Source organism: Cibotium barometz, chromosome 20 (assembly GCF_041138505.1).
Source record: "Cibotium barometz isolate CiBa-2024 chromosome 20, ASM4113850v1, whole genome shotgun sequence".
NCBI lineage: Eukaryota > Viridiplantae > Streptophyta > Polypodiopsida > Cyatheales > Cibotiaceae > Cibotium > Cibotium barometz.
Genome location: NC_141065.1, coordinates 19,111,370 through 19,123,461, shown reverse-complemented (window position 1 = coordinate 19,123,461; position 12,092 = coordinate 19,111,370). Strand labels below are relative to the sequence as shown.

The 12,092-nt window shown below is 43.7% G+C and overlaps 1 protein-coding gene across 3 annotated transcripts; it reads right to left on the bottom strand.

Moving 5' to 3' along the window:
- Positions 1-2,692: 2,692 nt before the first annotated feature.
- LOC147627630 (uncharacterized) lies at positions 2,693-4,543 on the bottom strand. Of its 3 annotated transcripts, none has more exons than XM_086814542.1 (3): positions 4,339-4,475; positions 3,789-3,907; positions 2,693-3,646 (listed from the first exon to the last, which is right to left on the bottom strand). In XM_086814542.1, the coding sequence occupies exons 2-3, from the start codon at positions 3,852-3,854 to the stop codon at positions 2,972-2,974; spliced, it is 741 nt and encodes a 246-aa protein (XP_086670668.1). In that variant the 5' UTR covers positions 3,855-3,907; positions 4,339-4,475; the 3' UTR covers positions 2,693-2,971. The 3 variants fall into 3 exon arrangements, with proteins under 3 accessions (XP_086670668.1, XP_086670667.1, XP_086670666.1); XM_086814541.1 differs by lacking the exon at positions 4,339-4,475 and adding an exon at positions 4,058-4,261; XM_086814540.1 differs by lacking the exon at positions 3,789-3,907 and having other exon boundaries at positions 4,339-4,543.
- Positions 4,544-12,092: the final 7,549 nt, after the last annotated feature.

Genomic DNA, 12,092 nt, shown 5'->3' with positions numbered 1-12,092 from the left:
CCAATCCTTTGTCAGATGCTACAAAGGATGATCAGATATTTTGTTGGACTCCGATTTAGCATGCCTATTTTAAGAAGCTCAAAGTAGTTATGTCATCTTCTCCCGTTCTGTGGTTACCGAATTTGGATGAGCCCTTCACGGTTTTCTACGACGCTAGTGGAGAAGGCCTTGGAGCAGTGTTGCAGTAGCATGGGCACCCAATTGCCTATGAGACCCAAAAGCTCTGTGGTCTTGAGTTACGTTATTCTCCTTGTAGAGGTGCACGGCCTTCAAAAGTGGCCCCACTATTTGATTGGTTTGGAGTTTCGGACCCGTACGGATCACCAATCTCTCAGATATTTATTGACACAATCACAACAGGACTTCTCTCCTCGCCAGTGTCTCTAAAAGTGAAACTAGAAGCCTAGAATGAAGTCCACCAACATATAAAAAAATCAACAGAAGTACGACTGATGAAGAAATCGAGGAAAACCCACTAAAGATATACAAAGACGTATCTGTTAGTGTAGTGGGTAAGTACTTCGAAGGCGACGATATGAATGCCACCATCCCAATCAAATTGGAGGGCATGACCACATCTATAATGGGGGAGTAGGAGTGAGCATAGCCACCAAAAACATATGGCGAAGATGGGGAAGCAAGCCCCTAAAACCTTCAAAGGTTGTCCTCAAATTAGAAGATGACATCTATAGCAATCCTAAAGGAAGTGGAAGTAATGTCGTGTGACCTAGCCTATGGGCATACCTTTACTATTGTCAACTTTGGAAGGACGATGTTATTCCTAGACACCCTTTTATGCATCAAATGATGTTAATCCATGATTAAGGAATATTTTCTCTCTCAATTTACCTTTCAAATTGATTACTTACTTGGAAAGGAGAATGTGGTAGCTGACCTAAGGCAACATCCGATGCACACTGTGGAAAGTTGCCATAGTGATTATTTCATGCTAATGAAGGCAATGCTAAGAACCCAAAATTCAAGAAACCTTGGAGAAAATGTGTGCGTAGCATTGCTTCAAAATACACCATTCAAGATGGATGGTTGTACTGCAAGGATAGACTTTGTGTCATCAAGGGTGGTGATTTCCACCAAGTGCTTCTACGCAAGGCACATGATGTTCCCATTTCAAGACACCGTGGAGAGAGCCCGACATTGGATAAGCTATCCGGTCTTTTCTTTTGGCCTTGCATGAAGCAAGATGTTCATCAATACATACGATTCTGCCAAGTCTGTCAGAAGTCAAAGCTAGACACCAAGAAAGTTACCGGTAAGCTTCACCCATTACCAGTTCTAGAGTTACCATGGAGGAGACTTCTATGGACTTTGTGGTTGGATCACTGAAGAACCAAAGGTTCCATCACTTGAGGTTGTATATGTTCGTTTGGCTATTAACCCGATAACCCAAGCTCTACAGGATTCTCGTCGATAGCAACTCCAATACCTCCTCAAGTTCAAGGGCTACCCAATCCAACAGGTAGTCTAGTTAGATGAGGATCAATTCGCGAACGAGTTTCCCCATCGTTGAGAGCTTATCGAGAGGCCATGCAATTGAGGACAAATATGATGCAAGTAGAGGAGAATGTGACACACCTGCGAGTATGCAAGGCACAACTAGACATCAGATAGTAGTCAACAGGCAAAGTTGGACAACATAAAGGATACATGGCATTGTCACGTGGCAATGTTAATGTGGTGGTGATGATGTGGCAATCGGATATAAGTGGCGGGGACAACAATACTATCAACCGACAAGGAGCATTGGTGCATATATACACGGATAGCCAAATCATCATATTCATCTCCTTTCCTCAGTGTTTTGGACTTCAAAGAGTGTTTCTATGTAGGTGAGGTGCTAGCCAAGAGTGTCCAATATCATAGGGCTCTGATTTGACGTCTTCATTCTCAACCACATCTTGTACTTGAATTTCAGTTATATTACTTATTTCTTGTACATAATACATAGCACTAGTTTAGGACTCGTGTGTAATGCATGTGTGATTCCACCACACTCTTCTTCCATCTCTAGAAAGCCACAAGTGTTCTACGTGTCCACAATCCTGCCCATGCACAAAGTGCAAGCACCCTAGGCCCCTACAAACAGAGTGAGAGAAATGATCAAACGTTCATGCCGGTTTTCCCTCCCACAATGCATGGTCCAACACTTGGTGTTCACAAAGGGGCGGACGGAGAATAGTTTAAAGCTTTGCTTGGCTAACCTTTTATCACAAGCAAGTGGTAGGCCTCCTGGTTAGCTTGTCAGCTTTGGATGGACACTATCATATAAGTTTGATTCCTATTGGTTCTGCAATTTCAACTTTTTTCTAGGTGTCCTCACATTGTCTGTGGTGTCTAGGCGGGACGCATTGTTGTTGTTCCTAGCAGTGACATGGCACAATATCATACTGGATGAAGATGCTCTTCCCTTTCCGACGAATCAGAGTTTATCATGACACCTGGAAACTTCATCCACTGACAAGTGTAAAGCAATCCTAAGAAAATATGATAAATCACTAAACAAAAGCAAACCACACAAGAAAAATGCTGAGTTATGTCGCCTAGCAGACCGTTGATTTCAAAGTCCACCAGTGCATTGCTAAACACAATTAAACCACGCAAGTGAAATGCTATGAGACATGTCACCAAGCAGACCATTGCATGTAATCAGCAAGAAAGAATCAAGCAGTGCAACTGAAACAAGCCAATGCGATACATTCTCCAGTGAAAAATATATAGAAAGGAGCAACCATGCATAAGGTGAAAACGGCATTCCCGAGGATACAATGATCTCAGGACAGAGCACATGGACGCTTGGCCTGGGAATGTGGACATTTTGGAGCAGAGCCTGACTTGGGAAGATGTTCGCGACAACATTGTGGGCTTTGAAGCCCATGCCATGTTGCATCCAATAACCATACAAACAGCTTAGGACTGGAACCTGCCCCGTCTGAAAGAGGGCCAACAATGTGAATCATCCTTCAACATCCCGCACCTTAAAGGAGCTGCTGCACACTTCCCCGTCCTGAGTCTTTACCAAGCCCATTGCCGACCCTTGAACATCCTGAACCTCAGGAAACTCGAACTTCTCTTCCAACTCCGACGCTGTTTCACCTTCTCTGCACTCATCATCCCACACATCGTTTTCATTGCCTTGGAACTCCGGCCTCACCCGCCGCACAGGAACACTCACTGAGTATACTGTCCCAAGTTCAGGATCTGCAGACACCTTCAGGCGGACCCTATCCTGAGACTCGATCTCCACAAATTCTGCAAGGGCATCCACGATGTTGTTCACAATCTTCCTCTTGGCAATGTTGTTGACAGAGCAACGGTCAGATATGAGGATCATTTTGAGCCTCTGCTTGGCTATTTCTGCTGGCGAGACAACCTTCTTCCTCTTCGGGAACAAAATTCTCCAGGCAAGAGCAAGCCTGTCAAAAACATTGAGTTTTTCTTCTTCCAAAAGGGCAGGGTCGTGCTCACAGGTATGCAGGCTGAAGGGAAGTGTTTGGTCATCTAGGAAAGCCTTCCATTGGATCTTCTTCCATAAATGAGAGCTGATAGAAAGGCTTCTGCAGGGTCTAAAACAAGGCCTGCTTGTTCCAGTTTGCTGTTGCTCTTTCAAAAAGATGGTCCGGTCGCCACCCTGTGTAGAAATGTGACAAGCTTACATTCAATAATAAACCCACGTTCGTACACCTTCATGAGCTACATGAAGAGAAAGGCAACGGGCACAAAGATGCCCATGCAGCCACAGGCATAGCCAGGAAGACACTAGCAGACTGCACCCGATGACAATGACGCCAGGCCACCATGTCAGCCACCTCCTGTTTGATTGGAGGCAGCCGCTCCATTCAACACATCAGCAGCATCGGAATGTACGGTATGTCTCGCAGTGGATTTTGACCTGCAGGCAAGCAAGTGTTCAACCAGCGACCGTGACAAGCTATGGTAAGGATGCTGGACGCTGGTTCTGTTGCTATGGATGGCATAAAGGTCATACTATGGATGGCATAACGCCGGCTCTCAGAGCTCAAGTGCAGAACGGCATCCTTACCATCCCCTGAAAAGTTGAAGGGCCGGCCACAGGATGCACAATCTCGCTTCTACAGGCGCATCATAATTTCAGCCGATATGCTGCATCAAAGGGCGAGGGGGAAGAACTCTGGCTTGGAGACGAGCACCCTCCTGCAAGGGCAGCCCTCGCGAAGGGAGAAAAAGAGCAGAAGAAAGCAGAAAAAAATACAGTTGCCATATTCAAAAACAGAAAAGTGAAGTACTTTCTTCTTCTTTTTGAGTGCGCAGATAAAACAATGGAGGTTTCGAGGGTGTTCTTACCTTGTGAGAGCTTGCGGAGAATGGGGGCAAGATAGCGCCAGACAAGTAGCAGGAGCAAGAGTTCACAAGGCGAAGATCACCCATGAGTTGAAACCCTTATCACAACACAGAGACAAGAGAGAGAATGGAAGGTGCGAGAAGAACAGGATGATGATGTAAGACTACTTACAGCTCTCATCTGTAAGGACACTGGTTGGTACAAATAAAAATCTCTCATTACCCCACACACACACACCCAAAAAAAAAAAATATTATTTGAAAATGAACACACATTTCCCCATTTTAGTGCTTACTTGGAGTTTTTTTTTTTTTAGTTTGGCGTTAGAAGCGGGCTTAGTACCCATGGGACCCCCCTTATCCCACAAACCAGGGGCAAGGCTTACACAAGGGCAAGGCATCAATCGGGGTAGCCAGCAGGGTTCGAACCCATGACCTGGGTTTTGACAACGAAACGCCTTAGCGACTGAGCTACCGCCCGATGGTGTATATTCAGAGTTTTATTGATGGTGTATTAATTAATGCCCGCTCCGCAGCGGGCATTAATTAATACAATGAAGGTCTCAATTGCAGGTACTTCTATTGCTATGCCTGCTATAAAGAGCCGGCCATGTGCAGGCCATGTGACACGGCAAATAGGTGCTCGTACCTCTTCTCTTCCACAGAGGAAACAACAAAAGAAGCCATGCCCTCTTTCAAGAGGAAAACATGTACACAACATGCATGAGCAGGACTGACTAGAGGGGAGAGAACCCTAGAGCTTGAGCAGGACTCAATAGAGGGGACGAGTCTCTACATCGAAGAAAAAGGGAGGGAGCGGGAGGGCAAGGTGCATGTGAGAGAGAGGGCTGAGTGCCTATTTTTGAAGTGGGCACATCAGCCAGGATGAACTTGCAGGGTAGCGAGCCTGAGCGCATCACCTGCAGAGCAGCGAAGCAGTCACAAGATAGAGAGAGGGGGTTACGTATTCATGAGGCAGAGGTTGCTAATTAAGGAAATGTAGTTTGTCAAATGTTGCTAATTAAGGAACTTTATCCCATAAAACATGATGGAAAATTCTATGGAAAACCTTAGTGAAACGTTTTGAGAATACACACTCACACGCTCATTAATTATTGCGCACTTAGAAGAACGTTGTGGGTATGTATTAGTGCTTACTTGGAGTTTTTAAGGTTGAGAGCAAAAAGAGAGAAATAAGTGAAGATTCCACCATAGGCTTGCCTTAATTTATTAGAGAGAAAGACACACTGAGAGAGGAGGGAAAAAAAGCAAGTGCTTTTCTTATCTATTAAAGGGGTCTTCCCTGAAAGACCCAAGGGAATTTCATTATGTCCCGCCTTTACAGTTGAGCCAAAAACGTAAGATGTATTAAAATTTGTGTGTATGTGAGTATACCTGCACGAGCATGCACATGCATGCAGACACAGATGCAAAGAAGTGTGTGTGTGTGTGTGTGTGTGTGTGTGTGTGTGTGTGTGTGTGCACGCACACATGCGCGTGCATGCATGCATGTGTATGAGAGAGAGAGAGAGAGAGAGAGAGAGAGAGAGAGAGAATAATACCACTTATATCAATACATACAAGCATGCATGCATGCATGCATGCATACATACATACATACATCTATTGATAAGCTAGAATACCATCTATGAAACCTCATATACGAGCATCATGAGGTCATGATGAAGTGAAGTGTTATTACCAAGTATCAAAGCATTTACCACCTATTATCAAGCACCACCCATAGAGCCAAAGGGGAAGGACTCTTACCTCGCACCAACCCAAAAACAATTTGAGTTAATACTATGAATTTGTTTGAGGGGAAGTATTATTGCCACATATCAAAGCTATTTATTATCAAGCACCACCCATAGCGCAGAAGGGGGGAAGGACTCGACTCTTACCTATTCCACCATCCCAAAAACAATTTGAGTTAATACTATGAACTTGTTTGAGGGGAAGATAGGTTTCAACACCCTTCCCTCCTTATTATTGTTGTCATGTCTTTATAGATTGTCTTACAATGTAGCAGAAGCTCATACGAAGATATATCAAAGGAATAAGTATAAGAGAGTTCAAGGTAGAAAAACACATCTCATTCATGGGCCCATACCTTACCGATGTATTTCGTAGGTCCATACCTTACCGATGTATTTCGTAGGTCCATACCTTACTAATGTATTCCATGGGTCCAATGTATTTCAAGGCAATGCATTTCATGGGTCCATACCTTATCAATATTTTTCAAGGCAATGTATTTCATGGGTCCATACCTTATCGATATATTTCAAGGCAATGTTCTTCATGGGTCCATATTTTATCAATATATTTCAAGGTAATGTATTTCATGGGTCCATACTTTATCAATATATTTCAAGGCAAGGTTATCCACTAGATTAAAAATCCACACGCACTCATTGCATGCTACAAAAAAGTTTCCAAATTTTGGACAATGAAATAGTTACGTAAATTGCAATTAGGCAAATCAAGTGCCTACACCCCTTTCAATATAAGCTAATTAAAATATAGCCTTGGCCATAGCGAGAACCATAGGTGTCAATATAAAAACTTCCATCTAGAGAGATGCATGTAATGATATGATGCAGAACGAATAAGCAAACTTTAATAGTGTTCGCACACTCTTATGCTCGTATAAAAGTGTGCACACATTTTTATACGAGCATTTATTAAATCACTTGTCTACAAGTATATTAGGTGTATATATGTGAGTAAAAAGGTGTCTGATAAAGATCAAAACAAGTGTGAATAGCCTTACTGACACGAGAGTATTTATTTACTAAGGAAGAGAGAAATTAACATAAACAAAATACACACATTAATAAAACCCAATGCTCAAAATATTTAGCACAAACTAAAGTAAGAAGACAAAATATATATATATAATGGAGGAGACGGTCAGCACCCTGCCGATACTAGACCCCCCTCCTCCTTGCACGTCGATGCTGACCACCACTAGACCCCCCCTTCCCTTGACTCCTCTCTCACACTCACACACACCCTAGCCCCCTCTTGCATATATAAAACCCCACTCTCCTCTCGTCAGTGTGACACACACCCCCTTCTCTATGGCTCCCCCCCCCCTCCTCTTACGACTCTCACTCACCTGCTCTCTCTCACTCCCTCGCAACCTCTCCCTCTCCCCACATCAACCCCCTCGGCTCCCCTCAGCAACCTCTCTAACTCTTCTCACTCCCTCCAGCCCCCCTCTCTCCCTCTCTTGGTCTCTTCCCCAACCACCCCCACTCTCTCTCTTCCTCTCTCTCTCTCCCTCTCTTGGTCTCTTCCCCAACCACCCCCACTCTCTCTCTCTCTCTCTCTCTCTCTCTCTCTCTCTCTCTCTCTCTCCCTCTCTTGGTCTCTTCCCCAACCACCCCCACTCTCTCTCTCTCTCTCTCTCTCTCTCTCTCTCTCTCTCTCTCTCTCTCTCTCTCTCTCTTATCGTTTGTTCTCGTGTATTTTCTTTAACTATTTTTTAATTTTTAAGCCATAGGAATAAGATAATAAACCTTATCTTACCTCCTTGTTAATCAAGAATGTTGGATAGCCTAATGGAGAATTTCCCTCTATTAGCCTCGGAAGTCCTTGTGTGAATAGCCCTACACATGGGCACTTTTTACCCTATACTGACACGAGTTTTTTCCCCATGTGAACACACTCTAGTGTATTAGCCACGTCAGCCCTAGGGTGAAAAGATGCAGGGGGGAAGAGAGCTTGAGCTCTTGCAAGCACACACACACTCACAAAACCCTAAAAGCCACGTCAGCCCTAGGGTGAAAAGATGCAGGGGGGAAGAGAGCTTGAGCTCTTGCAAGCACACACACACTCACAAAACCCTAAAAGAGAACACACAAGGTGAGAGGCCGAAAATCCTCCTGCTGTAGAAACAACCTCAGCCCAATAGCTATGTGGCATATTCTTCTCTCCCATCAATGCTCGTGCAATCTCAGCAATGTGCCTGTTTTTCCACTCAGCAACTCCATTTTGCTGCAGAGTGTATCTACATGTAAACTGTCTCCGAATACCATTTTTCTTTAAAAATTCAGAGAACTCATTGGAGAAGTACTCTCCCCCTCCATCTGACCTTAGGCACTTTACATATTTCCCTGTTTGCTTTTCAACCATAACTCTAAAATTCTGAAAATGAGTGAACACCTCACCCTTCTCCTTCATGAAGTATACCCACACTTTCCTTGTGTGGTCATCAATAAATGTCACATAATACCTGCAGCCTCCCATAGACATGGTCTTCGTAGGACCCCATACATCTGAATGCATAACATCTAGTGCATTTCTGCTCACATTTCTGTCACGTGGAAATACATGCTTTGTTTGCTTTCCAAATTGGCATGCTTCACATATTTTCTGCATACCTTCAACTTTAAACTTTGGCAACCTTGTCACAATTCCTTTAGTCTGCATAGACTTCATTCTCTGCACATTCACATGTCCAATTCTTTTATGCCAAATGTCTGTGTCTGCAACAATTCCTGGACCATTTGCAAACATCGCAGCACTCACTTCAGGCATGTTTACATTCAATGTAAACATTATGCCCACTCTGTTGCCTTTTGCAACCAACCTGCACTTGTCTTTAAAGTCTTCAACATAACAGCCACCCCATCAGGGTTAAACCAACCTGCACTTGTCTTTAAAGTCTTCAACATAACAGCCACCATCAGAGTTAAACCGAACCTACAAACCCTGCTCAATCATTTGGCCAACTGAAACCAGATTCTTTGTTATGTTTTAACCAATATTGAAGGATTTTCTTACATTATCTTGATTAGAGAGCCTACAGTTTCAAATATCAATCCTTAAAACCCCTGTTTCTTCAAGATCAAACCTTAGATTGCCAAATATTTGAATTCTTGGAGAAAGATTGCAAGAAGAAGATTACTGTGCAGCAGAGAATCACTCTTACCCTCGCATGATAACGACCTTAAGATACATTCTTTTAGCTCCTATGGACGCCGATGCGAGCCTATGTTCTTTGGAACCAAGACATTTTCCTTTGGATGCATTATTTGCCACTTGAGGAACATAGTTTTTGGATATGTGGCTCGACATTCAGATGCACCTACGACATATCTCAGTCTTGGCCTCTACATGATGGCTCTTTTATGTCAGGACCATTTGACATTCTAGCCAGGAGTTTTGAGCTTTTTCGGTGGATACCTTTCATGCCAAATTTACATTGTGATCGTGAGGATTATGAGTTTTCCTTTCAACCTTGGAGCTACTATTTCTTTGGAGTCGAGCTTTGGAGCTACTGTTTCTTTGGAGTCGAGCTTTCCTTTTGATCTCCATGACCTCATTCACAAGATGGTCAAAATGCTTCCCCAGCATTCTTGACATAAAACAGTCATTTAAAAAGGAGCTACTACCATCTTAGCTTCGACAATTGAGGATGTATACCATACATGTCCTTTTAATCCTGGAGAATACTCGACTAGCTTCGTCATCACTCACGGACAGTGGTTCCTTATCCTCTCCACTTGCACTAGATTATCGTGGGACGATTGCCTTGGATTTTGCATGCCTCGGATTTCCTTTCAATCCACGCGGTGGGTCTTCTGCTACATCGACATTCAGTCATGGATGTGATTTTTGGATTTTGTATATAGCCACTTGTATGTCTTTTCTTTGGGCATGACCACCCTTCAATTTTGAGGATGAAATCATTGTAGGAGGGGATGGTTTGTAATGAAGTAGATTTCGTTGCACATGCACATGGGGAATGCGGCCTAGGCACTTGGGCTCCGGTTCATTTACATGTGTACTTTTGGGGGGCCTTGTGCTATATTAGGTATAGGGCTCATGGGCATTTTACCCCTTTTGATCATATTCATTTTCATGAGTATACTTACTCTTTGGAGATCTAAGCTTCCATGGTGGACTTCTCCCTCTTGAGATGTTAGGATGGTGACCCACACCCAAGTTGTCACTCCATGCCTTGAGTGGCCAACCCTAGTTTCTTACAGCTAGGGCTACTAGTACTTTGTACTCTCCACATTCATTATAATTGTATCAAGTACTTCCAGCTATCACATCTCATCTCTTTCGCTCTTTGAGCTTGATACGATTGTGTGTGTGATTGTTGAGCTCGATAACGACTGTGTGTGGGACTGTTGAGCTTTCTAAGCTCGATATGACTCTGTGTGTGACTGCTCTCTAAGCTCGATACGACTGTGTGTGTGACTGCTCTCTAAGCTCGATACGACTGTGTGTGTGTGTGAGTGCTCTCTAAGCTCGATATGACTGTGTGTGACTGCTCTCTAAGCTTGATATGACTGTGTGTGACTATGTTGCGTGCGTGCGTGCGTGCGTGTGCAGAGCATTTGCTCCCTCATCCAACATTGGTATCAGAGCTTACCCAAAGAGCTTGGCTTTAGAGCTTGGTTTCAGAGCTAATAGCTCCATGCCTTTATTCTTTGAAGTGGCAAAGCAAAGGTTCAATAGTATCATTATTTTACAGTGTCGTACATCTTGGGTACACTCTCGCACTTCTCATAGATCTAGGGTTTTCACCTCCTTCTATACATTACTGGTGGCACTAGTTGTGCTGTCATACATTCTTGCATCTTGCACTTTACATAGTTTTAGGGTTTTTGCCTTCTTTTGTACATTGGTGTCATTCATTTATGCTATTGTACATATTGGGCATGCCCTCACACTACACTCAGTCTAAGTAAGAAGCTTTCATCATCAGACTTCCGTGTCCGCCGATTTCTGTTGGTTTTGCTATTGCCGTTTGCTGTATGAGTACTGTCTTTCAACTTTTGGCATAAGACTTTTGTGCCCATTGATTTTGCTCGGTCAGCCATTCAACTGTGTCTGTCGGTTTTGCTTGGTCAGCCATTCAGTTGCATCTGTCGGTGGTTGTGCCCAGTCAACTATTCAGCCTTTGGCTTTCAGCTTACTACATTGGACTTTTGCACCCGTCAGCTTTCCACATTCAGCCATTCGGCTTCAAGCTTTCTGCATTTAATAGTTAGCTTTTAGCCTTCAGCTTTTCGCATTCAGTAGTTGGCTGGGTTTAATTTCTTAGTCGAGTTTACCCAAGGGTCGACGGCCCAAAGCGTTCAACTTTCTGCATTTAGCAGTTGGCTTTTCGTGTTCCGCCTTTCTCTTTGGCACTCAGCATTCAACATTCGGCATTTGGCATTCAGCGTTGGCATTCGGCATTCGACATTTGACATTCGACATGCAGCCTTTAGCATTCGGCATTTAGGTTTTAGCTTCCATCAACTGATTCAGTCAATTGATTCCATTAAGTGATTCAGTCATCTAATTCAATCAGCTGATTCAGTCAACTAATTCCACGTCCATCCGTTAGTTGATTCAACATTTGTCTCTGTCTATCAACTAATTCAAATTCCATCCGTCAGCTATTTTGTGCCCATCCATCACATAGTTCCACGTCCGTCCATAAGCTGGTTCTACATTCGTCCATTAGCTGATTCTACGTCCGTCCATAAGCTGGTTCTACATTCGTCCATTAGCTGATTCTACATCCGTCCATCAGATTCTACATCCATTTGTCAGCTAGTTCTACATCTGTCCGGCAATTGTTGGTTTCACATTCGTCTGGCAGCTGATTCTACATCCGTTTGTCAGTTGGTTTCTTTCACATTCGTCCGGTAGCTGGTTCTACATTCGTTCGTCGTCAGTTGGTTCCATGTTCGTTCATCAGAGCCGGTTCCACATCATCAGCTGGTTCCATGTCCGTCCGTCAG

Bases quoted from the DNA above. Each gene is read 5' to 3' on its own strand.
- LOC147627630 (XM_086814540.1), bottom strand. From the start codon at position 4,422: ATGGGTGATCTTCGCCTTGTGAACTCTTGCTCCTGCTACTTGTCTGGC. The intron at 3,647-4,338 runs GTAAGAACACCC...ATTTCTACACAG, and splicing joins TCTCCGCAAGCTCTCACAAG to GGTGGCGACCGGACCATCTT.